The 27,944-nt window shown below is 45.7% G+C and overlaps 1 protein-coding gene across 4 annotated transcripts in view; it reads right to left on the reverse strand.

Moving 5' to 3' along the window:
* LOC144102791 (uncharacterized) overlaps window positions 1-27,944 on the reverse strand; it is a 105,699-nt gene that overhangs the window by 61,664 nt on the left and 16,091 nt on the right. For 2 of the 4 annotated variants that reach the window (XM_077635959.1, XM_077635968.1), the window contains exons 2-4: window positions 9,364-9,473; window positions 3,066-3,202; window positions 1,018-1,251 (exon numbers count right to left, since the gene is read on the reverse strand). In XM_077635959.1, coding sequence (XP_077492085.1) covers window positions 1,018-1,217 — 200 coding nt within the window. In that variant the 5' untranslated portion in view covers window positions 1,218-1,251; window positions 3,066-3,202; window positions 9,364-9,473. Of the gene's footprint in view, window positions 1-1,017; window positions 1,252-2,072; window positions 2,137-3,065; window positions 3,203-9,363; window positions 9,474-27,944 lie in introns of all 4 variants that reach the window. The other 2 variants (XM_077635964.1, XM_077635954.1) reach the window with 2 other exon arrangements.

The following is a 27,944-nucleotide window of genomic DNA, read 5'->3' on the forward strand; positions in this document are numbered from 1 at the left end:
ATTCAATATCCTTTTTTCGATGAACTAGGATCTATTGGCCTTCTTCCATGCGCCCGATATGCTTGAGGTCAAGATACGTTGCAATAACACAGTGACAAGCTGTTCTTCCTTAACACACCTGCAGTCACCTGATTATCTCTGGCCGGTTTCCGACTCCGGGTTGCTTGTTTGGGTTTCCCATCTTCCGCCTTCGTTACGCGTGGGGTACACACTCCCTCAGTACCCCTGCCTCTGTCATTAGCGCCATGATTAGTTGCGATACTGCACAAAGCTATGCATAATTTATCTGCAATTTTAACACTTTCATCGATATTGCTAATGACACTGCCCTCTTTGTGAGTGCGTACATCTGATGTTTGTTGGCGCGTAATTTTCTCTTCGCCGCCTTGAGGCTTGCTACGTTGTTTAGAACTTGCACGATTATCTACATATTATAATTTCATACTTCGCTTACTTTAAGCTTTTTTGATGAGTTTTAACAGTTTTGCTAGGTCTATTCTGTCTATGGGTTTCGAGACTTCCATGTATGTCTGCGCAGCTACTGATGTGGTGACGGGACAAGTTTTTCTGTTCTGGCATATGCACTATCATAGCCTCACTAGTCCTCTGCGCTGTATACGGGGGTCAGGCAATAGCCTGTGCCTGGTTTCTCAATAAATATTCAACATGGCCTAGTTGGTCTCGACACAGACTCGGAGAGCGCTGCGCTGCATAATTTTAGAATACACGTAGACATAGAGACCTATGGTTCAGACACGTCGCGCACACTGGCATTCGATCAACGTTATTTTTTTAAACTCGGCGCATAATTTCGGCTCCGCTGCGATTCAAAATGCAGATCTCGTTCCAGCGAAGTTTTATCCCAATGCCATCGGTGCGGATGTGCATTCAGATGCATAAATAACGTTTGGGGGGCAAGCCACGCTAGCGTGTTCGCGCAGCGAATGGCTCTTTTTGCCATCGCTCCTACTTTTATTGCGTTGTGCGGAGAGATGCTTCTGAAGCGCGGACACCAACCTGGAAAGGTACTGCATGGGGATGGCGAGTATGACGAGTCCACAAGAGAGGCAGACAACGCCGGCCACCAGGTGCGAGAAGCAAACGGTGAGGCCAATGAACGCGAGCGTCAGGCCAACGCCGAACTTGCACAGTGACCCTCGGTAGTTGTACTCGTCGATGCTGCTCAGCCCATAGTTCCGGTAGTGGAGCACGATCATCCCGACTCCACGATGCTTCCTCCCTGTGGGGCACCTGCATCGGTAGCAAACTCGCCCACTTTCAAAGATGTCAAGCGCGGAACGTTTTCGACGTTTTACCGACTCGTACTGTTAGGCGAAATTCTCCAATAATCCTTATTTTTGTCAGCAGTGAGAAAAAAAAAGGCTGATTCAGTCATTGTCTTCCTGCTCTCAGAAGCTTTATAAGTCTATTTTTTCAAAAATTTTGATGATTGTGATTTTTTTTTATAGCGCAACGGCATCTGAGGTCAAAGAGCGCTAAGGCACAAGGTATTTTTCTTCTTCTCAAGGTGGGGTCAAAGACCAATTTCCCAAGCATTTCACCCCAAATAAGACAAGCACCAGTCCTGGAGAAAGCTTGTACCCATTGTATCACCTGTTGGTGCCCGGCGGCACTAGGGATCGAACCTCACACCTGCCGCATGCGAAGCGGATACTCAAAACTACTAGGTCACCACTTCGGTGGCCTAGTGCATGGTTTCAAAAATGTACCCCAAAAAAGTGGTTTACCGAAAAATTTTACAAATGCTGCGAGCAAAAGAAAAACTCTTTAGAGAACTGATTCCTTGAAGAAGACAAGCGCGCAGAGATCGAGGGCCGGAGACAGGCGGCCGAGAAGCAATGATGACGCCGCGACAATAGAATCTGTGGCCGTTGTTCGAGGCCCACTTCTGCTTTTAGTGGGTTTCGGTCGCTTTGCCCAGTTTCAAGAGTGCATGTCGTTGGACGAGTCGGTCGTACATCGTTGAGTAAAGGTACTGCGCAAAATAATACAAACAAGGACGAGAAGGGCACAAGGACGGTCTAGACGTGGGCGCCCAGACCATTACTCACGCTTGGTTGGACGGCCACGTAGTAACGGTATGTGCGCGTTGGTAAAAATAGGGAAGAGCAGTCTCTGAAAAAAAATTACTAAATATAATCCCAACTGTGGCAACGGCGCTGACACAGGATCTCACGGTTCACGTGAGACGCGACTGGTTCTCAAATATACGTGATTGTAAGGAAACTAGCTAATGAAAGCGCAACAACCACAAAGGCAAACGCAATATATAAGCGCATACTGATTCTGCAAGAATGCAGGCATTGTGCCTCTTCCATAGAAATAGGTCGCACAAACATGCTCAAGCTATCAAAGGTTTTATTCCTCTGATAAGAAAAGCAGTAACACAGGTACCATCTGCGCGTAATATGAGTTAACTTATGCTGACGAGAAAGCTGACAAGATCAAGCAGGTACCCTCGGAGTCGGAATTGACACAACTTGCACTGAAACGCTTTAAAAGACAAAAACAAAACGCGACAGCAGTGAAGTAGCACTGTCTCTGCGATTTTACTATTTTTTACGTCATCATTTCATGAGGAGTTAGTAAACAGTGAAGTAGTGAAGACTGTCATAGTGCGTAGAAAATTCACAACATCCTGAGCCACATGAATGCTTTCATTAGTTATTTCCATCTTAGAACCACTGCTGCTTGGAATGAATTACCACGGTGTCCCCTCATAGCTCTTGTGTATCTTCGGGACTTAAAACCCGACATACCGTACCACTTCACGCAGTGCCGTTCTACAAAATACTCACACACCAGGAATAGTTTTATGCGCTCTGAAAAAAAAGAGAGAGGAAATAATAATACAAGGAGGTAGCCTATGACAGCAACAGCGGTACAATCACCGCGACATCATCAAAGAAAGTAGAAATGCGGTTCAACCGCACACTCCTGGTTAGCGACATTGGTTAGACGCTGCCGGCGGCGCCACATGATCGCATAGACAGCCCACGCTTCAGATAGGCACATCAACGTAGTCGTTGTTTTCAGTAGCATACTTAGCGGTCAAGGTAGTCACAGTCTCCAGGAAATCTGTGGAACGGTTTCCGCTGGCGGGAGCACCAGGCAGTCAGCCATGCTCGGTGGCATCCTTCACTGGGCAGCGCTGGACGATTCTCGCTGCCCGTCTTCGTATCTGCACAGTAGTGATGTCAGGGTCAGGGATGCTGGCTGGATGCCAGCGCTGCCAAATCAGCCCTTTTTTGCGCAATAAAATGCTAACACGTTTAATCTGATAATAACCACAGGTTTCATTAGCGAATCGTCCAAGAATGAAGATCGGGCCACCGTTTGATCGCTAAGGTGTGATACATATTTAGTTACAAATATAAAAGATGCAGAACGAGTAGTTACACTTGAAGGAGGCGACGACACAGTATTTCACGGCTCAGAAGCGATGCCGTTTTCATTGTAGATGCAATGTGGTAGCATAGCTTGCATAGAAGCCCATGCGTTCAAGACATGACTACATGAGATGCGGAGCCAGCGCCATCTTCGAAGTGAGTGTACAACTAAACAATGACGTCATAATCATAAAACAACAAACGTGACGTCATAGTTTGCATGTGGTTTGGCGGAAAAAAAAATCTCGAACATCTTTGACCCGCCGCGGTGGCTCAGTGCTTAGGGCGCTCGGCTACTGATCCGGAGTTCCCGGGTTCGAACCCGACCGCGGCGGCTGCGTTTTTATGGAGGCAAAACGCTAAGGCGCCCGTGTGCTGTGCGATGTCAGTGCACGTTAAAGATCCCCAGGTGGTCGAAGTTATTCCGGAGCCCTCCACTACGGCACCTCTAATTCTTCCTTTCTCCTTTCACTCCCTCCTTTATCCCTTCCTTTACGGCGCGGTTCAGAGGTCCAACGATATATGAGACAGATACTGCGCCATTTCCTGTCCCCCCAAACTTATTATTATTATTTTTATTATTCATCTTTGACGATCTTAGCAACACACGAGACAAGGACGAAGAAAGAAGACATGAGTGCTGACTAGCAACACAATTTTAAGATAGGTAGTACTCATTGTGTCTGCTTCCTCTTCCTTTGTTCTCGCCTCGTGCGTCGCGCTTAATTTCAAGATTTTAACGTACCAACAGGCCCAGCTATTTGTCTTAATTCCCGAGAGGCGCTGTTCTAGGACACTGACTCTCTGTTTGGGAGCTATTCTCGAGCTGCTGACAGCAATGGGCTGAGACAAAATTGCGTTGATCGAGGTTTGCTGCCACAAAAAGAAGCAACGGTGCGAATTATTATTAAACGTGATTATTTATTATTTGATAAATGCCTCACACAATTAAGACTAAGAATAGTGACGCAACAAGCGGCTACTGAACTAGCCCATGTGACAAGTTTTAAAATCTACACGAGCAGAGTATGTTAAGCTAATTGCCTGTGTGCATGAATGGCATGGATACTGCAAATCACGCTGCACTTTCTTAATGCAACTAGGTTGTCTTTTAGAGCATGTGGAAGACAGCCATTTTCATTGTTAAGATCAAAAGCTACGCAGACAAAATGAAATATTCACTCAAACGTTTACACAATGCGGAAGCAAAAGAAGGTACGGGATAATGAGCAAATTCGAATAGTGAGCTTGTAGTCATTGGAAATATTCACGCAAGCACAGACTCCAATATGCAGGGTGTCTCACCTAAGACTTCAAACCATTTTAAAAAATAGGCTTTTTGAATTACAAGAGCGCTTTTTTTCGGCATAGCGTTGTCAGCGGTGTAGTGCATCAGGATATAGCTATGATGTGTTAACTAGAAAGCTGGTTAACTGATATTGATTAGCTAACTTTTTAACTATCACAGTTAGGCTTCTTAATTATTGGGGAGCGTGTAGCCCACCGTAATTATTATCCATATCAGTTTTTAGAATTTCGAAAACGCAGTTACCCTCGGCGCTACGGCCCAACAAATTTATGCTCTTTCGACGAGTTACGTGTACAGGAGAGGTTGCTTTGCCTGCAGGATTCTCAAAAATGCAGGCATGTATTTTCACGCGATGTAGTCAACATTTGTTGGGCCACAGCTCCGCGGGTGACTCTGTTTTCGAAATTTTAAGAACTGATATGGATATTAATACAGTGTGCTACACGCCTTTCAATGACTAGGCAGACTAAAAGTAATAGTTAAAAAGTTAACTATTCGATATTATTTCACAAGCGATCTAGTTAGCACATCTTAGCTGTATTCTGATCTACTGCACAGCTGACAATGCTATGCCGAAAAAAAGTGCTCTTCTAACTCAAAAAGCCTATATTGAAAAATTGTGTGGTCTTAGGTGGAGCACCCTGCATAACCGGGGAAGATTTCAGAAACAAGCGACCTCGTCAACGTGGCTTTCTCATGGAGCTGTCTGGAAGGTAATAGACGTCCAAAGACGATAAACATCACCCGCCGTCTAACCCGCCGCGGTGGTTTTGTGGTTAAGGAGCTCGTGTACTAAGCCGGAGTACCCGGGCTCGAACCCGACCACGGCGGCCGCGTTTCGATGGAGACGAAACGCAAAAAGTGCCCGGATGTTGTGCGTGCACGTTAATGTTCCCCAGGTGGTCGAAACTATTCCGGAGACCTATACTACGGCACCTCTCTCTCGCCTTTTTTCACTTTTTATGGAGGAAAAACGCTAAGGCGCCCGTGCGCTGTGCGATGTCAGTGCACGTTAAAGATACCCAGGTGGTCGAAATTATTCCGGAGCCCTCCACTACGGTACCTATCCTTCCTTTCTTCTTTCACTCCCTCCTTTATCCCTTCCCTTACGGCGCGGTTCAGGTGTCCAATGATATATGAGACAGATACTGCGCCATTTCCTTTCGCCAAAAAACCAATTATTATTATTATTATTATTATTATTCACCTTCCTCCCTTCCTTTAAGGCGCGGTTCAGGTGTCCACAGGCGTATGTGAGGAAATTACTGCGGCATTTACTTCCCTCAAAAATTAATTCACATTTTCATTTTTCGACCTCGTCAAGGACTGCTCTGTGTTTCACGCACAAATAGACGGAGCATCGACGTTCTGAAAAGGTAGCAGACCATCACACATGAACTACAGCACATTTTTCTCTTCTCTACGATAGTAAGGCAGTTTAAAAGGGCATTATGACGTCAACAAGATATCTTCAAAACTCACTTTGTGCAAAAACCTTTTCAGTCGCAGTTTCCAGTGCTTAGTAACATGTCTGTAGAGCAAATGTTCAAGGCAGCGTTCACTTCGCGTTTGCGAGATATAGGGCTAAACATTTCCCGAAAGCGTTCCACAACATTTCTAGAAATATAAAGCATATGTACACTTCAAATCACCGGGAATACCACTCCACGCGAGATCTAATCTACGTATTATATTCTAGCAATTAAGCTTCTGCCAAGTGCACATTGATAGAGGCGTTGCTTCACCGTAAACATAAGTTTTTTCCAGGCATTATTTCCCCCAGTGCAGTCAGCTCAACTCATGATCATTCATTCCCAATGCAGGTGAGAAGAAATAACAAAATTTATTACGCAAAGCGCTCTTTCGTACACACTACCAAGCGAACATCCGAAATCCCCATCAAGCACCTCCCACAGAGGCGTTATAAGAGACCTTCATAGCTGCTATATGCACCCAGCGACAACGGCATGCCAGTACTAAAGTGAGTGAACACCGTGCCGTCGCAGTGTGCATGCGAGCGGAACAGTTCTCAGTTTGACACTTTCCTACGGAGCACCACTTCTTCACTTGACGTGCACTGTTCGTCTCGAAGTACATTGTCTTCCTTAGAGCAGCAGAGCCAAAATCTACGACTTTAACAGTGGTACGTACGGGAAAAAACGACCGTGCACACGTAGCCGACGAGAAGGCAGCGTAAAAATGTAGTAAACTGTCCTTTGGCACACCCCCTTTACGGGAAAGGGTATTCTGTCCGAGCTCTGGGGTTGATTTTCATCACTAAAAATACGAAATACCTACTATTGGCAACGGAAAGAAAGACAGAGAGAAAAACTTTATTTGGTCCATTAAGGATTTAGCGCTCGGTCTTCGTCTGCCTCGCTGCAGACTCTTGGCCTTCAAAGCAGGGTTGGGCCCCTAGTCTAGGGCTCCACTGAGTCGCGCTGCTTCGCTTGCGCGCTGCACCATTGCCCTTTGGGCGATGAGCTCGCAGCTGGTGAGCCGGCTCTCTCACTGCTCCCACGGAAAGAAATTCTACCTTCAAAACATGGGAAGTTCTAGCAGTTACGAAGATTTTAACCAATGTTTCAAACTCCTCTATTTGCAAACCTCAAGATCTCTGTTTTCGCGTTAAAAAGGCTCCTCTCTTTGCTTACTGCTTCAAGTTACTATACTTTGCAGTGGGAATATACCTCCGTACATTTAGCTATCGAACTCTGCTCCGGAACTTGAGCAGCATACACTGCCCCTAAAAGGTAGTGCGTTAGAGGACGGTTTATTCCCCTTTTGACACCCATGCAGGCGTGTTTCTGTTTAGAGTGCACGCAGTGAAGTCACGAGGTGACGAGACCTACGCCGGTCGGCAGCTAGCGGCAGAACCGCAGCTGCTACGAGAACGCGCCAAGAAAATAAAATATTTTTTATGATACGAAAGGCGTTTTTCTCATGAAGTAAGTGCACATGACTAAATGTATTTTAAATAATAGTAACTAGTACAGTGGTTTAGGTAAGGAACAAAAATATATGCTCAAATAATTTCTTTCGTTGAAATGTTTGTCCGCTCTCTTCATGTTGGCGATTCAATTTGACTTGCGCTAACAGATCTAACTAGCACTTGGTTTTATAAAACTTTAGTGCTTTGCCTTCACGACCCATGTCAATTTACCTTGTATTTTCTCGCACTCGCGCATCAAAGGAAGCATGTCGTCCCTGCACGACACATACCAGTTGTCTCGCTTTTGTTTTTTGTAGACGCGCAACAAATCTGCCTACAAATTATCACCCAAAGGTACTAGGCACGTTGCTGCATTCTCTCCTGTGATTCTGACACTTTTTATGGTAATTACTGAAAGAAAAATATGTATTGTGCAGGGCTTTCTATCAGACATGCTCATGTAAAAATGTACGGATCTTCGTTCAGCCCTTCCTTGCACACTGAAGGGCGAATGAACAGGGTTGCAACGATATCATATAACGCTGGAGCTGCATGCACGAAGGATAACATGCAAGTGTCATATTTTTAAGCTCTTTGACTGCTAGCTTCGAGTGTCTTCTACTTCACGGTTGACGAGTGTAATCTGTCGGGCATGTGCAAAAAGCACTCACCACCTCTCGGCAACGACACCCTGTTGAGACGGGAAAACTATGTCTTCGACGAAAAGTATTTTCGAAAATGAAGTTGGTAAAGTAACCTAGCATCAGTAGCCCTGCTACTACGTTTCGAACCTGCTCCATAAACGTGTTCAGCATTCTACATCCTTGCTATGTATTTCATCACTTTCGGTGTATTACAATTCAGTTCTTTTGCGGCGTAAACGTATCCAAGGTTAGTTGGCTACTGCCACCTTCCCAACTCAGAACTTCCTGTGGTCCACCTGCGACGGCGCAGCTAGAACCGCCAAAGGTGAGAGATGGTTGGGGCCCTGTCCTGACCAAGCTGCACCCTATCCAAAGCAGTCTTCCTCGTATCATCTGTTTTTTCCGCCCCCGGCTACGGTTGCCTCCCTCCGAGTACACTTCGCTACCCTCGGTTATTAGTTCTCTATATTACATGTCAATATATACGTAGTGATTTCAGCTTGGTCACACTGCTAAACACTCCTCCGGCGTCAGCATGCGACCGACCTGTCTTAGCTGATACCTTGCTAGTCTTATCAACGCTGTATCCTAGCGTGTTACTTCTCTCAAAGCTCCCTGCTGCGCGAGCACGTCCTAGCAAACCTAATGTAAGTCTAACTTGGCTGGGCTTCATCAATCTGTTCCCGATAAACCGCAGAAGGATCGCCACCCAGCACCTGCACCAGATGTCACGTGGTGGGGACAACGCATGCACAACAGACGAGCAGGTTGACGTGGCGCTACAAGGAACTCTCTATCGGTCTGACTTGTGCCCACAAAGAACTGAAGAACTCGGCGGTCATCGAATAATATGTAGAATCACCGGCGCTTCAGGCTGCGCTCAGTTTAAAGCCCGCAAACATATTTCCAGATAAGGGCCCAGCACAATAATCTCGAAGAACGTAGAACCAGTTGCGCGTCGCTACAAATAATCCATATAAACCTCGTCGCATCTCTTGTGACAAATACGCCTGTCGGCGGTTTTCAGCATAAACGGACACACATTACAAAGCTTTGCCGCATTCTCACGTGGTGGTGCGATAGTCCATCACGGCCGCGGAGCTTCGGAGGCTTGCATCCGTCTTCGAAATCGGCCAGTGGTTCCTGGTGCGCGCCGCTCTGCTCAGCCACGGTCTCTTCTACACAAGAGTCCGATTGGGGTGACAGCATTAAGCACTGTTTGCTCTATAACACAAGGAGCAAAATCACTGCCTCTTAAAATTATGCCGATCATTTTTCGTCTCATACCTCTCTCAACTGTTACCAATTTTTTCACACGTTTTCCTAAAGAGGTAGAGGCACCAAACTTAGCGTATTTTCGCTTTCGAATGATGTCTGAGACATTAGTAAGCCTGAATTATCACATGAAATGTGCCTACGCCCACTACCTTGCTAACTGACGCGTATAATTATATTTATTATTCCATGTAGTTTCGGTCTTGGTTTCAGCAGTCAAAAGACTGTTGGGACGTGAGAAGTGAGTACCAGATCACATGAGGCATACAAAATGGAATATAACAGCTCTTCGCTGACTTGCTGCCATTCCGGCTGCTGCAACAGGTTAGATTGAGAGTCTGAATGAATTAAAACGACAAAGTAGCAGTTATATCAAAGTTTTGGTATGCCTCAGGCGATCTCATTCTCACTTGTGACGTCGCAAGTATCTTCTGGCATCTGAAACAGAATCTGAAACAGGAAAGGAAAAAAAAAGAGTTCAATTACAGATTATTACAGAACTTTATTGACCGCTGACGAATTCTACTACGTGGTGATCAAAGCTTACAATGCCGCACGCATCGTTCGAGAGCAAAAGCACAAGCCGAAAAATTTGGCGTCTCCACTACTTTACCCTCCCACTTTAAGCCCCATACGTGAGTACTGGTAAGATTAATTTCTTACATAAAGCATAGACACGTCCTCCAACTTCGGTCAGTCACTAGAGTAGTATTTACTTCTATGTATTGGTTCCTCATTTATTTGTATGTATGTTTCTTTTCTTCGCTTCTTGCTCTTAAGTTTTTGTTTTCCCGGTGTTTGCTTGTTTTTTCAGTTAAGTTAAATTTCAATTAAACGGCGCAGACTACATCGCGTGATTGCGCTATATAATGCACGGATTACGGCACAATTTTTTCTATTTTATCTCGCGCAAAGTTCTGCAGCCACACTCCTGGCATACAGGTATACACAGCGTAGCATAAAATCGCACTGTAAAACGCTGGAGGAAAGCGATAAGCAGCTTCAAGGACTAAGTTGTACGGAGCGGCCACGGGAAGCACACGAACGTGATCTTTTCAGTACAACTGTTTTATTACGCACCGTGACATGTTACCCACAGTCGAATAAAAGAGACAGCAGGAGTTTGTAAATATCAACCGACACTTGTTTCTGTTTAACAGGCGCACATGTTGGTAATTTCAATGCAATTTGTCTCGTTTCATGTGGTATTCTCGTTCAATCTGGGTTCCATATATAAATTACTGTGAGAGCTTGTCGCTGCTACGAGACACCCGATGTGTGAGCATTCCGGCTCTGCAAGTCGGCCTCTTGAAGCTATTTGGCATAGACATTGACATTGAACTTTATTTACCAGACATTCTGGTGTGTTACCTGGGGCTAAAAGCTGAAATCAAACAGCTTGACGAGGCACAGGCAACCTTTGCAAGGCAGTACAAGCGAGAGCTCTGAACAATGCAAAATTGTTGCTGTACAACAAAATAACACATTATAATATGAAAGATACAAATTGCATGGAATAATGAACAGGCATCTCCTCGAGAGAGCGGCTAGCAAAAAAAATATTTTTGAGCAAGAATTTGAGATCACACTGGAGAAAAGCTGTAGTAGTTAAACCGGTGTTGGGCAGTTGATGTGTGGGTACTTATTACAGATGAATGGGATATTGAGACTCAAGGACTGGAGCTTGTAATCGTTGCGGAAATAAAGAATTAACTATTTTTTCCTTGTTTCGTGTATTGAAGATGTTAGTTTGGTGCTGTAATGGACCAGTTTTTTCTATCGGTGACCGAACGCTGGCGGAAGATTTGTGATATAAGCGTAAAAGTGTGTGTTCATAGTTGTGGAGTACATGTAGAATATTAACGCGATGTAGAAAATAAGTATTCTAGAAAAATATGGGACAGATAGCCTTTTTCTGTAAAACTGGAATTTTGTACAAATTTTGTTCGATTTTTGTCAGCCATACCAAACTCCGATAACTTATTTATGAAACGAACAAAGCGTTATATATATGAAGTTTTATTTTCAATGGGAGAAACGCACGAGTCTCCGATATTTCTCTAGTTACCGATGAAAGTTTATTCGATATTTTTTCAAGATATAAATCCCAATTTAAATATGAGTAGAATGTAACGTTAAGAATTGTGTGCACATGTTGCTCAACTAATTCTATTTCCTGTCCGCCACGTTTAATTACGTGCCCTACGGTGGATACTTTATTGCGAGTTCGGAAAAGCCTTACCTTAATTTTTGGGGATTTATCTTAAGCTGGTTTGATTTTGACCAATGGTGCAGTTTTTCAAGAATCTGATTGCATCTTATTGCTAAGCTATTTACATCAGAACCTGACAGGAGAATGGTGCAGTCATCAGTCGCTTTCTTCTAGCGTTTTAGCGCGCTTGCATATAACACTGTACAAGCTTCAGCTTTTTTGTCGTACCGGGAGCACGGGAGCAGCAGTATACGGGCGGTTCTCTCCCTAGGGTTGAACGCAGAGCATTTATGAAGTGGTCACTAGAGTAATAGCGATCGTCACCGTCTTCTGTCACGCCAAGCGCGACAGCCAGCACAAAGGGCAATATCCGGCAAAAAAGCCCAGAAGCTCCAGCAGTACACAGCAGTTATAGTGGTTAGAATTTACTGGTTATTGGGCAATGTACAGCAGCCGCCCTTCCGGGAGGCGTCCATTTTGGCGGCTAGCCTAAAGCCCCTTAATGCCTGCAGAACGGCGCCCCCGCGCAAGGCCCCGTCCGCACAGGGCCCTAGGAGGGAGGTTAGCAGAGGGGCAAAACTTAGCCAACAAAGCGGTCCACACATGGAGGAACGAAAGAGCAGAGAAGAGGTGGTTACGTCACAGTTTTTGAAGCCATCTCCCCCCTGCTTCCCCCTACTTGGCCGCCGTCTCAGCGCGCTTGCGCATGGAGAGCAGGCATTGCAGCAGGCGACGCCTCTGCGCCTATAGTCACTATTGGCTGCGCTATTGGCCAAATACAAAAAAGTAGTCATTGCGAAAGCGCCTGACTTCCGGCACACTTTTTGGCGTGCAGCTCGGATAGCGAGGGCCTATCCTCAGTTTTCCTTCCCCCATGGGTCCACACCAGTAAACTGCCATCTTGGACGCCATTTCACAACACATTATTTTGGCCAGCACATTTTTTTTTGCTAAATCAAGGATGGGCAAAGTTTAAACTAGAATCCGAACAACTGCGGTAGAGAAAATAATTATATGCAACCATTACGCGTATTTTTTTTTAATGCTTACCATACTCACTGTGTTCCTCTGTTTTAATATCGGACGACTGTGAACAATGCTCATGAGTAAACGCTCTTGGAGTTTTGGTTTGAAACTTGTGCTTGCGAGCCTGCTTTCGGGTTGCTAAGGACATTAAGCTATGGGATCAAGACACTTTAAGCCGCATGCGACAAAGAGCCACTCGCGCTTTTGTGCATAAGATGCAACCTTCGTGAGTTGTACACAAGAAAAAAAAAAACAAAAAAGGATCGTGCATGTCGTAACAGCTATGAGTAAAAGTGCCAGATCACCAATCTGCACATTTCCCGATAACGATGTACTGCGAAGCGCGTGAAACAAAATCTCCCGCACTCGCAACTCTTTTTAAAGGTGGATGTCACCAAGCGAATCATCCTTGCTGCTGTTTACTTTTTCATGGCATGACTTTCTTCAACCTGCTTGACAATACACATTGGTACACATTCGTGCATTTCGGCCTCCATCTAGCTGCTAAATTCATACCGGCAAACTGCTGTTTCAGTCGTTCGTGACGAAGCTGTGAGCATTAGTTGGACGAAAAATTCCATTATGAGCTCGCCCCGCGCTATAGAAAAGAAACGGCACCTTCGTCCACGGCGAAGGAGAAAGATATAAAAAATGCAAGAAGCCAGCGGGAGTTTAACAAGTCTACGACATTTAGTATAACAAAAAGCTGACCAAATAAATAATCCAGGCCAAGCAGTTGATTGCTTCATATACTTGGGGAATTCCATTCGTTTGGGAATTGTTTTAGTACCTTTGAAGCAAAAGCAAATTTCCGACGTGTATTTAGAATCGGCAACCGAGTATACATTCATAATCCCGTGTACTCGACGGTCGAAATGCACTCCAAGCACGTCACAATTGCGGTAATCGTCTTCAAATAACAATTAAGAAGAAAAAAGGCACCCACACGAAGTTACGATAGGTACGCGACACTGCATATCATCAGAAATGCTACAAACCCGACAATTTTATCGTTTACAACAGTGGAGAGCTATACACTGCATGCCGCCATCTTCCCACGAACTACGTTGCCAGGTTCGAACTCCGTTGTTTGTCCAAATTTAGCAAGGGACTAAACAGCGGACAACATACGAACCACTGGATGATGGCGTCGTTCATGCGTTGCTCACTAGCTTGTATGAACCCAATGCGCAGCTTTCCGTCTAGAGTTAGTATATTAACTCTATGGAGGTTAGTCCGCGCTGTCGTTTGCTATCTCTTGTCTTATGAATTCTCGCCGTGGACTGCCGCGGACGGATGGACTGCGTGTCAGACGTCACATAACCGGTCGGTCCACGATCACGTCGGCCTTGTGAGTTCACCTTAACGAGGCCGCGGCAACCAGAGAAAGTCAGAACGGAGAATGTGGCCATGGTTTCCCCGGGCGGAAAGCTGGCAGTCTATGGGAACGACGAGCAGGCTACCGCAGCATAATGCTTAAAGGTGATGCCTCAACAATCGTGGACTGCGACTAGGTAGTGATTGATAAGCCAGACGTCGACAAAAAGAGATTCAAAGCGGCGAGCTAAGCTTTACGATGCCATTCAGGTCTTCAAGTTTTCACATTTCCCAGCGAGAGCTCTTCATCGGAAAAAATCCGCCGCCGGACAGAGTGGTTGGTGGCTACTTTGCGCCCAGTTGGCTACTTTCTGGAGCGCCCGGTGACGAAAACTTTGTGTTGGCTGCCAGGCTGCTATTCTTGGCTGATTTCAACTCCAACCTCGGCGTTTTTTACAGCGTTAGCTGTTAATTTGAAGGTTCCAGAGCTAAGCGCGTTTGTCAAAAGACGTCTATGCGTAGCGGGACCGGAAGAAGGGGCAGGCGGCACCCTTCACGGTGTGCGACGTACCTCACAGGACCGCAATCACGTGACCAACCCTGCACACATTCTGTGCCCTTTGCTAACCACCCCTTCCCTCCCCCCCCCCCCCACACACACACACAAAAAAAGAAAAAAAAACATAGCGAAGGCTCCCGAGAAAGGCGGGCTTGTGTTCGCAGTCATATCGAGTCAGTGTAGGAAGTCGTGACAAAGGGAAGGTGGCAGGGACCCTGCACAGGTTTCATCTTTCAGTGTGTAATCAATATCGCATGTCAGCTACCGCGGATTTTCGGCATAACCAGTTGTGCAATCTGCATTCAATTTTTAGCCGCCATATTTTTGCAGTGGGTCCTGCGCACACGAGTAAAGATAATACATCGCTCTCATGCCTCCTATTTGCAGCTAGTAGTTTTCGTTTGTTTTTGCCATAACATTTATCTTTTATTTGCTCTTTGTAATGCGTGAAATCAAGTATATCGTTTACTTAGGCGTGCATCATTAGTGCTGACTACGCTCCAGAGTCTTAATTCACGCATTTTCAGAAAGCGCGTGACAACTACACATTCAATTTAATTCATTTCAATTCCTTTTATTTTCCAGAAAATTTTGGCCGGCTGTCTGAACTAAAAGCAGTGGGTATAGAGCTTGACAAGGCTCAGGCTGTCGTTACAGAGATTAGGAGCGGACATAATTGAATATATAACTTTTTTTCAAGCAGGTAAATATATCTGAAGCTTTATTTTATTTGGAAGAAATATAAGGCAACGAGCAATTGCACCTGTCACCGACGAGAGATTTTTGGTTATCTTCTGGAGACGCGAATTCCATGTAAGGTGCGGAGAAAATGTTACTCCTAGTATGGGGTGTTCGTGAACAATTTCAATTTCTTCATCACCACAAGTGATTTTTTTTTTCCTAAACGAAATTTTTTTCTTGCACAAACGAAATATAACTTGTTTTTTTCGGGATTAATTTTTAGTAGACTAGCATCAGACCATTCATAAAGCTGATTAAGAAGTTGATTACATTTGGTGACCAGTTCATTCACAGGGCAAAACTGTACAAAATCAGCGTAGATAATGAATTTTAAACCTATGCCAATGTTCACAATGCTATTTATATAGACAATAAATATACGAGGGCCTTGTACGCGTCCCTGAGGTACACCTGTGATTGTAGGTAGTAGAGATGACCGCTAGTTTCTAATATACACACACTGTTGCCTGTCAGCTAAGTAATATTTTATTAAATAAAAAGGCTTGCCACGAATTCTAGAGACAGAGCTTATGAGTTAGAATCCAATGATCAATGGAATTGAACGCATTAGTAAAATCTATAAAGAGGCCAAGGGTTATTTGTTTCTTTTCAATATTTTGCAGCACATATTCTTTCAACCCTGATAAAGCTATCTGAGTTGAACGTCATTTTCTGAAGCCAAACTGCGCATCAAAAATGAGATGATTCTTCTCAAAGAATCGACTAAAGCGATAGTGCAAAATCTTTTCAAAAACCATTAACAAACATGGTGATTATCGATATTGGACAGTAATTTTTTGATGAGTTTCTATCGCCTCCTTTATATACAACTGACATTCATGGACTTTTTCACTGCATTGGGAAATTCCCCAGATTCAATACATAGTTTGAAGTTTGAAATTTGAAGTTTAATTTCATTTCAGTAAGAAATGAGGGACCCGATACAAAAAGTGAAAGTTAATACACTTGACGGCGCTCGGGCCCCATTACATGACAAAAACAGCGAAGTGTCGGTAGTAACATTTGGTGCACTTACAATTGTAGGCAGTATATCCCAGTACATTTACAGACAGTTTAGCCCTTACTACGCATAGGTCAGTCCTTTTGTTGTTAAAGGTAAAAGCACAATATGAATGACAAACATGAATCAGCGAATAATAGCAACTGTACATAGCAACAAACCCGCAAAAAATCCAAAAATACACAGGAGAAACACACCTAACGAAAAGCAGAAAAGTTACATTTGCGAGAGAAAGAATGAATGTATTCTTTTCTTATTTACATTTTCAATATTAATTTTATTTTCAAGAAAATAGTTTAACAGAGTGGGCAGAGTATGTGCAAGCATTTGCTAGCCAAACGTCGTTCTTACGAAAGGTACCGCCCAGTTATGAGCAGAACGCGAAGGATATGTTCCTGTAAGTGTTGTCAGATTGGCGACCGAAAGCATTGTACTCTCACAGGTAGTTATGTGCTGTTTATAGCTAACTTCTAAGTTATACGAGTAGAGATAGTGTACTGACATTATTTTAAAATTCTGAAAAAGCGGCGCAGTATGAGTGTAGAAGTCTTTTCCAGCTATATGGCGAATAGCCTTTTTTGTAGTGCATATATTCGATTTAAATTTGTTTGTGTAGTTGTGCCCCATAAAAGGAAACAGCAGTTTAGTTGAGACAAGAATAATGAGTTATATATAAGTAGCTTAATTTTCGGCGGTAGGAAGAAATCGAGTTTTGCTAAAATACCTACTGTTTTGGACAGGCGTGAAATTACTTCATTTATGTGCCTATCCCAGGACATATTTTTGTTGAAATAAACACCAACTGTTTTCATTTCATCAACAACTTCAATAGGAGCATGGTCAAAAATTAGATTATTATTTGAGGGCATAATGGGCATCGGAGACTGCCTTGAGAAAAAAAGCACGGCTTTTCTTTTGGTTGCATTTATCTCCAGTGAATTAAGTTTGCTGCAAGCGCTTAAATTTTCCAATGATTGATTAATGCTATATACAAGCTGGCTGTGATCATTGTCTCCAAATAAAAGTGTTATGTCATCAGCGTATATTATATATTCTGGCTTTGTACTAATGTTTACAATGTCACTGACATAAAAGTTAAGCAATAGGGGCCCTAGGATGCTTCCTAGAGGCACGCCTGTAGTAACATCCTTAGAAGAAGAAAGATTTTCGCCTATTACAACTTTTTGTGTGCGATGCTCTAGGTACGAACGTATTAAGTCGAGGGTATACCTCGAATTCCATATGTTTCTAACTTTTTTAGTAAGGTCTGATGATCTAAGCGGCCGAACGCTTTGGAGTAGTCAATGTGTATACCAGCAACCATCTCTTTGTTTTCAAAGCCTTTCAGAATAAATTCTTTCTGTGCCAGGAGGGCCAGTTCAGAGGATCGGCCTCTACGAAAACCATATAATGCGGAACTAATTAGATTACATTTTTCTGCAAATTTAATGATTTTAGATAGTATAAATTTTTCTAAGGCGTTAGAAAAAACAGGTAGTATAGATATTGGGTGGTAGTTGGACAAGTTGTTTTTATCATCCCCCTTGTACAGTACGACTACTTTTGACGCCTGCATTTCCTGTGGAAAGTTTCCGGTGGAAAGAACCAAATTATATATAAATGAAGGAGGCGGTAAGATTAGACCTAAAACATGTTTCGCCGGCTTAATTTGCTACTATTGTTCAAAGAAATGAATGCTGTACGAATATCACTATCATCTGTGGGACTCAAGTACAAACTCTCACTGTTTCCATTGATTCCATTTATAGCGTCAGGATGGTATGAACTAGAAACCAAATTAACAAAATGATTATTGAATGCCTTCGCCAACTGAATGCCAGAAACCAGGGGGTTGTGTATTGTTAATTCGCTAACGCCATGATCTGTAATAGAACGGTTTAGGGTCTTATTTATGTTTTTCCAGAGAACGTTCGGTTTAGAGTTGCACTCTGGCTGAAAAAGATCGTAAAGGTATTCTCGCTTCTTTATTGAAAAACTCAGAAAAAGTCAGGTTATTGAAAAAGTCAGAAAGAGCACGCCCGGTAATTCGCTGGTTTCTATAGATCAGTTGATCAGGGACTAGATCTTTTTTATATCTTCCTCTTGTACTATTTATTATCCTCCACGCTGCAGCCGGTTGCTGTCTGTAGATGTTCATAATTTGTTTTCATAGTAGGCAACCTTTGCTCGTCGCAGTTAATTATTTAAATAATTTGTGGCAGTTTTCAATTTTTTAACGCATCTGGACTTCGCGTTTCGAGAATGTATGAGAAAGAGAATTTTTCTTCTTTATAGCTTTTAGGTGATTGTGGGTCACTCACGGTTTTCTTATCTTTTTTGGTAGATTAAAGGTTTTTATTGAGAAATGTTTGGAATATACTTGTGAAATAATTTCAAGAAATATAAAATACGCGTCAATTGAATTCGTATTGCTATATATAGAGGATCAGTTTGCGGGTTAATGTCGTATTGAAGCGCCCTAGGGGAGTCATCAGTCATAAGCGGGACGGTTATAGCCTCTGAGCTGTTTCTAACTTTCATTACAGGGTCACAAAACATGCAGAAAAAACTGCAGTGCACCTGTTTTTTCTCTTGATGTGTCCGATTGGCCTCTTCGGAAGTAGTTGTTTATCACCTTTTCTTTTTGTGGTTTTTGGTATAGAAACTGTGAAGTAAAATGTGCCTCCGTCGTTAACCTCTAATGACCCAAGCAACATCCGTTGTACATAGCATAAAAGTGTGCATAATCTTCATTTATTTTCGCAAAGCTACATAATTTGCGAATATAATTACAGAAACGGTCTTTTACAACATATTTATCAAAGAAAGGTCAAACTGTCCCCTACCACAGATACAGGAGGCCTGCTGAAAGATAAACTCATGCCAAAGCTAACTAACGACATAACAGCCGAAAAATTCAGTGGTCGCAATGCTGTATTCAGAGGCGATGGAGCAGTTATTATTATTATTATTGTTCTCTGTACGCGCCTGCGTACTTACGCGCTGTTTAATGGTCCTTAAACATTCCGGCATTATCCTGATTAGCCAAATTTATTAATGGTTTAATGAGTTTTAGCGTTTAGGCTTTCTTATTAACGTTTTTGCATTGAACGGGTCATTCGTGATGAAATCCTGAAAATGCATCCTTTATGCACCGTTTTTAAAGCCAGGTTATTACAGCTAGAGATAAAAATGAACATATGTGCACGTGCAAGCAGAAATAAACGGAGCACGGGAAAGGACGCGAGCTTCTCCTTTTGTTGTGTTTACACTTCCTGGTTTGCAACGATCGACCTTCCTTCTACCGTATTTGATGGAATTGCGCGGAATGAAAGAAATTCATTCCCAGGGTTAGCAGCAGAAGATTTTTCTCTCCATTCGGTCCTGTGCGGCCCACTGACGAGATCATCTAAGTTTAGTTAGCCATAAAACGAGCATTACAAATACGTCAAGATAAAACACTAAGGAACCCTGGGCAGAGGTTCTCTTTTGAGGATATAAATTTTGTTGTTCTTCGTTGCGTCTTCGACTTCTTTGAATAAAATGCGGTCAGTGGTTGCAATAAAAGACATTGTGAACTTTGAATGTGTCTACAGTGCTCCTGAAAAAAAAAGAAATATTATTACACTCATAGTGTTTTCTGCAAGCGAGGGAGGGCGGTGTATTTCACGTTTCCCACAAATTTGACGCAATAAATAGATGACACGGCTACTTATTTCTGCCTTAGACATCCGCTTTTGCAACTTTTTTTTTATTTCCCAGCGACAATCCTGCAGCCGGGCTACGCGCCGGTCCGTTCCACGATCTGGCGACCACACCTGCACGCATCCTGAGCTCACTTCGCGCAACGTTCCTTTCTCGTCATCGGGTGGTACGCGTGGCCGCTAGACGCCACCAAACTCTTAGGAACCTCTATCGGACGCTGCACATAGGCGGGATTTCAGAGCCCACAAAACCGCAGCGGTGGCCGAGTGGTTGAGCATCCGCCTCGCATGCGGGAGGTGCGGGGTTCGATCCCCAGTGCCGCCGGGTACACACCGGTGATACAATTGGTACAAGCTTTCCCCTGTCTAGTGTTCGGCTTATTTTAAGGTAAAATGCCTCACCTTGAGAAATCGAAAATATCTTGTGCCATGGCGCTCTTTGGCCTCAGATGCACTTGCGCCATAAAGATTCATCATCACATCATCACAGAGCCTGCAAACATGCGCCGAGTGGACCTCTGGGAACACGTGCTATAGAGAGGCTGCCCGCAAACATCGCCGAGTCTGTGTGCCACATATTTCACAGAAAAAAAGGGCAACGTATACACCCTCGTGCGTAATTCAGAAACGTAAATGCAGCACTTCCGCGGGACTGCACGCGTTACGCTTAACCACATTACGGTTGGATGCAGGAGTGTACCCGCTCTGCCGAAGAAGAGTGGGAAGGGTGTCTGCGTGAGGGTTATTGTAGGCAGTTATACGACAGCGCGTAGCGGTCTTAGAGTGGGTGGGCACCTGGGCCACACCGTTAAAGGGACTATGCAATAAACTAATTGAGATTTCATAAAGCAGTCGAGAGGTAGGCATTTCATCACTCGTCACCGTAATGCAAGCATTTTTAATCTAGCATGAATAACAACGAAGATATAGACGATTAAAATTACGCTCCTCCTCTTCCCCCTCAACTCGTACACGCAGGGCACCAGACAAAAATAAAGAAAACAGGTCTAGAACTGGGCCCCGCCCATGAATACGTCATCCGCTGTCGTTCGCTTTCCAACTTCTGGTTGTCGCTCCTAGCACCCCAGCAGCAGCGTCGGCGGCGTGCTTGCAGCGCGCGTCGGGATTCTTTGCTTGTCGTCTGTTGTAGTCAGCAGTAATGGACCCGGACCTCGAGGCGCGACTGCTCGCTCTAACGGCCGCGATGGGCATCGAGCCCTATGCGTTCACGCCGTACCGGCAGAACGCCAGCTACGACAGTAGTGACTCGGCGACCCACTGCGAGTGGCTCCGGAACTCCCGGCAGAAGGAGGCGGCAGAGGAAAATTGAAACCATATGTGCGAAGGCAATGCCCTGGCTCGCGCTTGCCCCAGAGGGTCGCGCGGCGGCACGAGCAGACGACTTTCACGGCTACCGGAAGTGTGCCCGTGACGTCGTGGCTGCCGTGGCTCCAGCGAATGAGAGCGTGTGGTGGCCTGGTGATGTCATGGGTATAGTGACGTCTTTTTTTATGATTTTAGTTACAAAATCGGTCACTGCGAGCACACCAATCGGCCCACGAATTTTAAAAAACACTGTTTTAAAAAATTCATAATAAATTGCCGGCAACACCGGCAAAGCCGGCAACACCATTTAAAATAAGTTGTCAATTCGCGCTCTTTGCGGTGTCTTCGTTTTGTTTTGTCCGTAAAAATTTGAGCGCGTTGCTACTATGATAAACTCACGTGCAGTAGACAGAATTCATCGAAACATAGAAAAAAGGCACAGATTTACCAGTTGGAAGGTAGTGCCTTCAACATTCGCAATCTTCACTTGCATTTCAGGCTTTTTTTTTTGAAAGCGAAATTTATTGCCCCAGGGCATCAATGATGGGTGAAGGTGTGATGAATGATCTAAATGAATGGAAAAAGGTTAGCTGATTTGATGAAGTCCAGTAGAGAACGATGGTACGGTCTCTGCGTCTAGGCAATGTATGAAGAAGAGTTGCTTGTTTAAGACGTGCTACCATCAGGTGCCGGATCCTTGTAGGCTTGAGAGCTGGGCAGTCCCACAGTAAGTGATGAATGTCGGCCTCAATGTCCTCGTGTTTACATACCGGACAATTTGGCCGAGGAAACAATTCTCGGTACTGATGCCACTTCCGAGTGATGGCTGGTATGAGGGCAACCCCGACCCGGATCCTCCTAGCTCAACCTCATCTGCACGGGTAAGACCGCGGGGGAGGGTTACCGAACACGGAGGGATGAGAGCACGTGTGCGGCGACGGAGGAGCTCCTCTCTTGATGAAAGGAGGATAAAATTGTCCAAATGAAGATAGCGAGGCGGTGATGAGTTTGGATTCGCAAGGCGGGTCGCTAAATCTGCCTGGCTTTGATAGGTCACTAGATCCCGTGGGACCCACTCAATACGTACTGGCTGCGGGATGCGTGCTGCGAGCCGGTGTATGTCCTGACATATCGTGGGACAGCGGCTAACACGTCGTAGCAACCGGAAAACTTGAAGGGCGTCAGTGCGGATGACAACGCGGGCCGCAGGGAGCATAGTTAAGTCGGCCACACAGCAGAATGCTTCTTGAACTGGAACGAGCTCAGCACAAAAGGACGAGGGGGGTTCCGTAAGCTTAAACCAAAAGGTTTGATTCAGGGCAGGTCTGCACGGGCAGTAGATAGCTGTTGTTGCTTTGCAGTCTTGTATGCTTGCGTATACGTAGACAACAATGGATCCTTCAGGCAGGCAAGCATCTTGTTCCTCAAATTTCTGGCGAAGCAATGATGCCGAATGAGCAGATGTTGGCCGGCGATTATCTGTTGGCTTGTCGCTGAGCTGTACAAACTTCCATGGGGGAAGAACTGGCGTTGGCGGCTGAAAAATAGACTGTGACGTTGCATAAGTACTCAATGCATGCGTGGAGTGCGATAGACTGGCCTTAAGGCTGCGCGCTTCACGGCGCTGCTGCACCAGCTCATCAATGGTATTGAGCTGCGCATTCTCTTGTAAAGCTATGACCGGTGTGATGCATGGAAGGCACGTAATGGCCCCCATAGCCTCTCGGTTCACGGCTTCAAGGCGATCCCATTGGGCTCTTGTAAGATGTTGAAACTGGGCTTGATAAACAATACGTGGCTGCAGAACTGCCCTCACCAATTGCGTGCAACAAATGAGCCTGCACCACCAGTTTTAGGGGCAATTCTTCAAATCAAACCCAAAGTCTGAATAGCTTGCCTTTTTGCCTGAGAAAGCCATGCAGTCCCTGATCCTGATTGGTGAATCATTAAGCCTAGGATTTTTACACTCGGACTTTCCTGTAGTGGGGTTCCTAATAGACAAAGACAGATTGGACTTGCAGCAAGTTTACGGCGTCCCCAGCGGTTGGCGACTGACGTGTATGTTGTTTTATGCACGGATAGCTGAAGTCCGATGGATGATGCGTAATTACCCGTAACATTCAAGGCAGCTTGAAGGGCAGCCTCCTGAGTACGGAGATCTTGGTGAGTACTCCACACCGTGATGTCGTCAGCGTACTGAAGAAATTTTATGTCACGGATGTCATGTAAGCGCCAAGCCAGCGGGATGAAAGCAATATTAAATAACGTCGGCGACAATACTGATCCCTGGGGCACGCCGCAGAGAGGAACAAATGATCCGACCGCTTCGCCGCTGAGGCGTATTGCAAATTTTCTGCATTCTAAAAATGATTGGACAAACCTACGCACTCTCAGAGGGAGATGAAGCATGTCAATGGAGTTCAGAATGGCTGCATGACTGAGGTTATCATATGCCTTTTCGACGTCCATTGCTAAAACAGTACGCACATTGCGGCTGCGGGTAGATGACAAAACTGCAGATGCTAAGAAAGCCAACCTTCCTCTCTACCAATATATGGACGAAATCCGATTTGTGCTGGGTGATAAATACCGTGCTGCTCTAGCCACCATGACAGTCGTGTGGCTAGCATTTTATCCGCCAGCTTGCACAGCGTAGGAGTTAAGGAGATAGGTCGCAAGTTGGCGAGGTCCGTCGGAGGCTTTCCTGGTTTCGGGATAGGAATCACGAAAGCTGATTTCCAGCTCTCGGGCACTATGCCATCCAACCATACTTTGTTTATGGTGTCAAGTAGTTGAGGGAGTGCAGCGCTACTCAGGTTCTTGTACACATCGCACTGAATATTGTCCGGCCGGGCGCTGTTTTCCGTTTCGCATTATCTATCGCAGCCAGCAACTCAGGCATAGAGAATGGACACGCAGTTCCATCTACGTCGACATCAGACGGCATTTGATATGCATGCGCTGGGATGCCTGCCATATTTAAACTAGCTGATGAAGAAGGCACAGCATCGCATTTCAGAGAAAACTTTCCTGCTGCTTCTTTGGCGAAATCATCTGGCGACAAGTTAGCCGCGAAGCATGCGGTTGCCGTTGCGTCAGTCGTACGGCGACCGCGTTCCATTGTACGGAATGTTCGCCAGAGAGAAGCATTCGAGGATTTTGCAGAAAATTGTTCGCACGACGCATGCCACTGCCGCCGAGAGAGGTCGCGTTCATATTTGCGTGCCTTAGCTGTAAGATAGCGCAATCGCATACGTGCCTGCGACGAAGTAGGGTCTCTCGTAGCAGCCAGTTCTGCTTGAAGGCGTGCCGCCCATAAGTTAAGAAGGCCGAGGCCTGGTGCCGGTCGGCCAACATCAGTCCAGGTGGTAGTTGTAGCACTGTTGAGCGCTGTTTGTATGCGCTCAACAAGGATTGGCGAAGAATCTGAGAAGAGATTGTTCATACAGGAGCAGAAACTGTCCCAGTTGATCACAGAACATTTGTAGCGTAAAGGTCGGAATTGTGAGGTGTGAAGATCGATGATGATAGGGTGATGATCACTTCCCCAGCAGTCTGGCTCCATGTGCCAGGAGGGAGTACCCGGTCCCGACCACCACGTCAACTCTGGAGCATAGGAAGCACTGCAAGTTTGACGCACTGGCCGTGTTGCTGTCCCAGGATGGTTGAGCAGAACAAATTTGTCATCCTTGAAGGCGTCCCGCACACGCCTGCCACGAGGGCTTGAAGTGGGGTACCCCCAATCCTGGTGAGGGGCGTTAAAGTCACCTCCGACTAAAATCGGACACCCGGGATACTGCCGACGGACACTTGTTAACCATCGTAGATTAATACGGGGGGAAGCACCGCCGGCTGGTCTAACGAAAAATGAAACGACCACAACAGTTCCCTTCTTAAGTTTCGCAGCCACTGCCACCACCTCTTGATACGACATGCACCAGTTTTCGAGAGCAAGGCGTACATGCGGAAAACGTTAGTCCACATACACCGCCGCCTTTCCCGGGGGAGCAGCAGTTTGCACACGACGGTCTATCATTGAAGGAGACATGTAGGCACTGAAGCCTGGAATCGATGGCAAGATGTTTGTCTCCTGTTGCAGCATGGCCCATACCTGGAGCTTGTGAATTTGTAGTCGCGTCTTGAGCTCTCCCACCTTCGTGGAAATGCCTCTGCAGTTCCGCTGCAGCACACCAGCACGACTGGAACCCCTGCCATTTCTAGTTACTAGCCCAAGCGCTGTAGAATCACGGACGTCAGGTTGGACAACTTGTTGACCATAAACCGGAGCAAAGAAGTCGCAGAGTTGTCCAGTGGCATTGCGGTAATCTGGAAAGAGGCGGCAGGAAATGACACTGGTGAGCGGCAGGAAGGTGAAGTTGCTGCGCCATTGATAGATGCGTCGAATGATTCCGCTGCCCGTCTACATCGAGCGAGCAGTTCACGGTGTTGCCGGAGCTTGGTGACCTCCGCTAAAAGAAGTGCGATTTGTTCGTCGACTGCGGCCATATCGTCCTGCGGGAGTTCAGGCACACTGCGCTGCTTTGCTGGCTGTTTTCGAATGCGTTCTTTTCGCACAGTACATTTCGAAGACTGCGGAGCAGAAGGATCATGCGAGGTGTGCTCAGGGAGCTCCGGCCACTCGTCGTCATCCCACTGGAGAGCTGCGAACCGATTGGATGTCTGCAATGAAGTTATACTGCCTTGTATTGGCCAATGCTTAGTCATTCGACGACGAGCCTGTTGTGTTGCCTTTTGTTTTGTCGGACAGCTTGGAGATGTTATCTCGTGGTCGTCGGATTTGCAAACGCCGCATATCGATAAGCCACTTTCCCTTCCGATGTACTTTCACCGAAAGCAGTGAAGGGGCAGGATTTGCGCAAATGTCCAGCACAGAAGCAGTTATAGCAATATACCGCACTCGGTTTATATGGCCGAGGCCGTAAAATACAGCCATAATAGTACAGACGGGCTGGTAGTGTCAGAGGGCCTTGCAAGGTCACTATGCAACAGCGCCCCTTTCACATGCGTCGGGCCTGGATGACACGGTGCGTGGGACAGTACAGCTCACGCTGAAGGGCAGTTTGATCCTCAGTGATATAGACGTTGTAGACGACGCAGCGCTGCACGTCGGAGCCTTCAACTAAATACTCTTGTACTGGCACTGAGATTTCGCTTGTCAGTGAAATACTGGTGAGCGTTTGCAGCTGTTCTACGGCAGTCGGAGTCGGAAGCCACACTGCAATGGTGTTAGACTTTGTCCTGGCTGTGAAGCCCCGAAAACCTTTGGTTCCGAGGCACGCGTCCAAGTTAGCTTGCAAAATCTTGTTGGGTATATCCATGAGGCTTTTGTTGGCCAGTGATTTAATGGCTACTTTTTGTAAGAAGACGATCCGGGTGTAAGCTCCACCGAGTTCTAGATCGTAAGACAAGTGCGCTTACCTTGGGAACCATCACTTGCCGAAGGTGGAATTGGTTGGCTGTCGTTTGAGGGACGCTGGTGAGTTGAGCGGGGTGAACTTTTGCACTGGTAGAGGTGCCGATAAGTCCATTGGAATGCCCTGTTCATCATGTCGTGCGGTTTGACGCCCATCCGGTGGTGCAGAGTCGATGGCCATGTGCCCTGGTGACCGATCACTAACGAGCAGTCCGGCATTTCGGGAAGGCAGGAGGGGTGCATCTGCCGATGAACCGGAAGCACAAAGCTGGACCTGGCGCCGCGGATAAGGTGTCGACTGCGTGGCACGTGATGCCACGAGAGACGCTGGCATAGCTACCTCCGCCAGCGTGGCAGCGGAGGCACTAAGTCTAGCGTCAGTGCCCAGCTCAGCTGCACTCGTGCATGGTTCCCAGGAGGCCTAAGACTGTGGGAGGACGTCCGGAGCTTCTTCAGAAGACGAGGATGCCGTTCTCTTCAAATAGGGCACGGATTTGCGTGGATGGCGAGGTTTTCCTGAAGAGCGCTGTGCAGCCACTTTAGCAGGGACACACTTCTTTTTCTTCAGTTCAGGCTTCCTGCAACATTATAAATTTCATAACGCCGGGTGGTGGCCTTGCTTTCTCGGAGTATGTAATTCATGCTAAATATTGAGGAGAGAATGCAGAGAGATGATACAAAACGAACATTAGTAGAGGGGGAGGGGGGGGGAGGTTAGGCCCAGTTGGCTGGCCAAGGCTTCGACGAGCGGACTTGTCTTCGTCACACTTGCGTTGTACAGCCAATATTACTGTCGTAGTGCTCCGGGTAGCTTCAAAATCGGTTAACGGGGATGCGACTAACATATGTAACTCGCCACTACAAATTTCAGAAGTGTAAACATGGTGCAGGAAGATCTGTGAGCTTGGGCTAGTTTGAGAACACCCTGCGAAAGTCGAAGAACACAGTTGTAACTTTCATTTCCGCCCTCTTTTTTCGCACACACTGGTTCATTGCTTCTTCATTTTTGGTTCTATTTCAGTTGTTTTCACTCA

This window comes from Amblyomma americanum, chromosome 1 (genome assembly GCF_052857255.1).
Source record: "Amblyomma americanum isolate KBUSLIRL-KWMA chromosome 1, ASM5285725v1, whole genome shotgun sequence".
Lineage (NCBI taxonomy): Eukaryota > Metazoa > Arthropoda > Arachnida > Ixodida > Ixodidae > Amblyomma > Amblyomma americanum.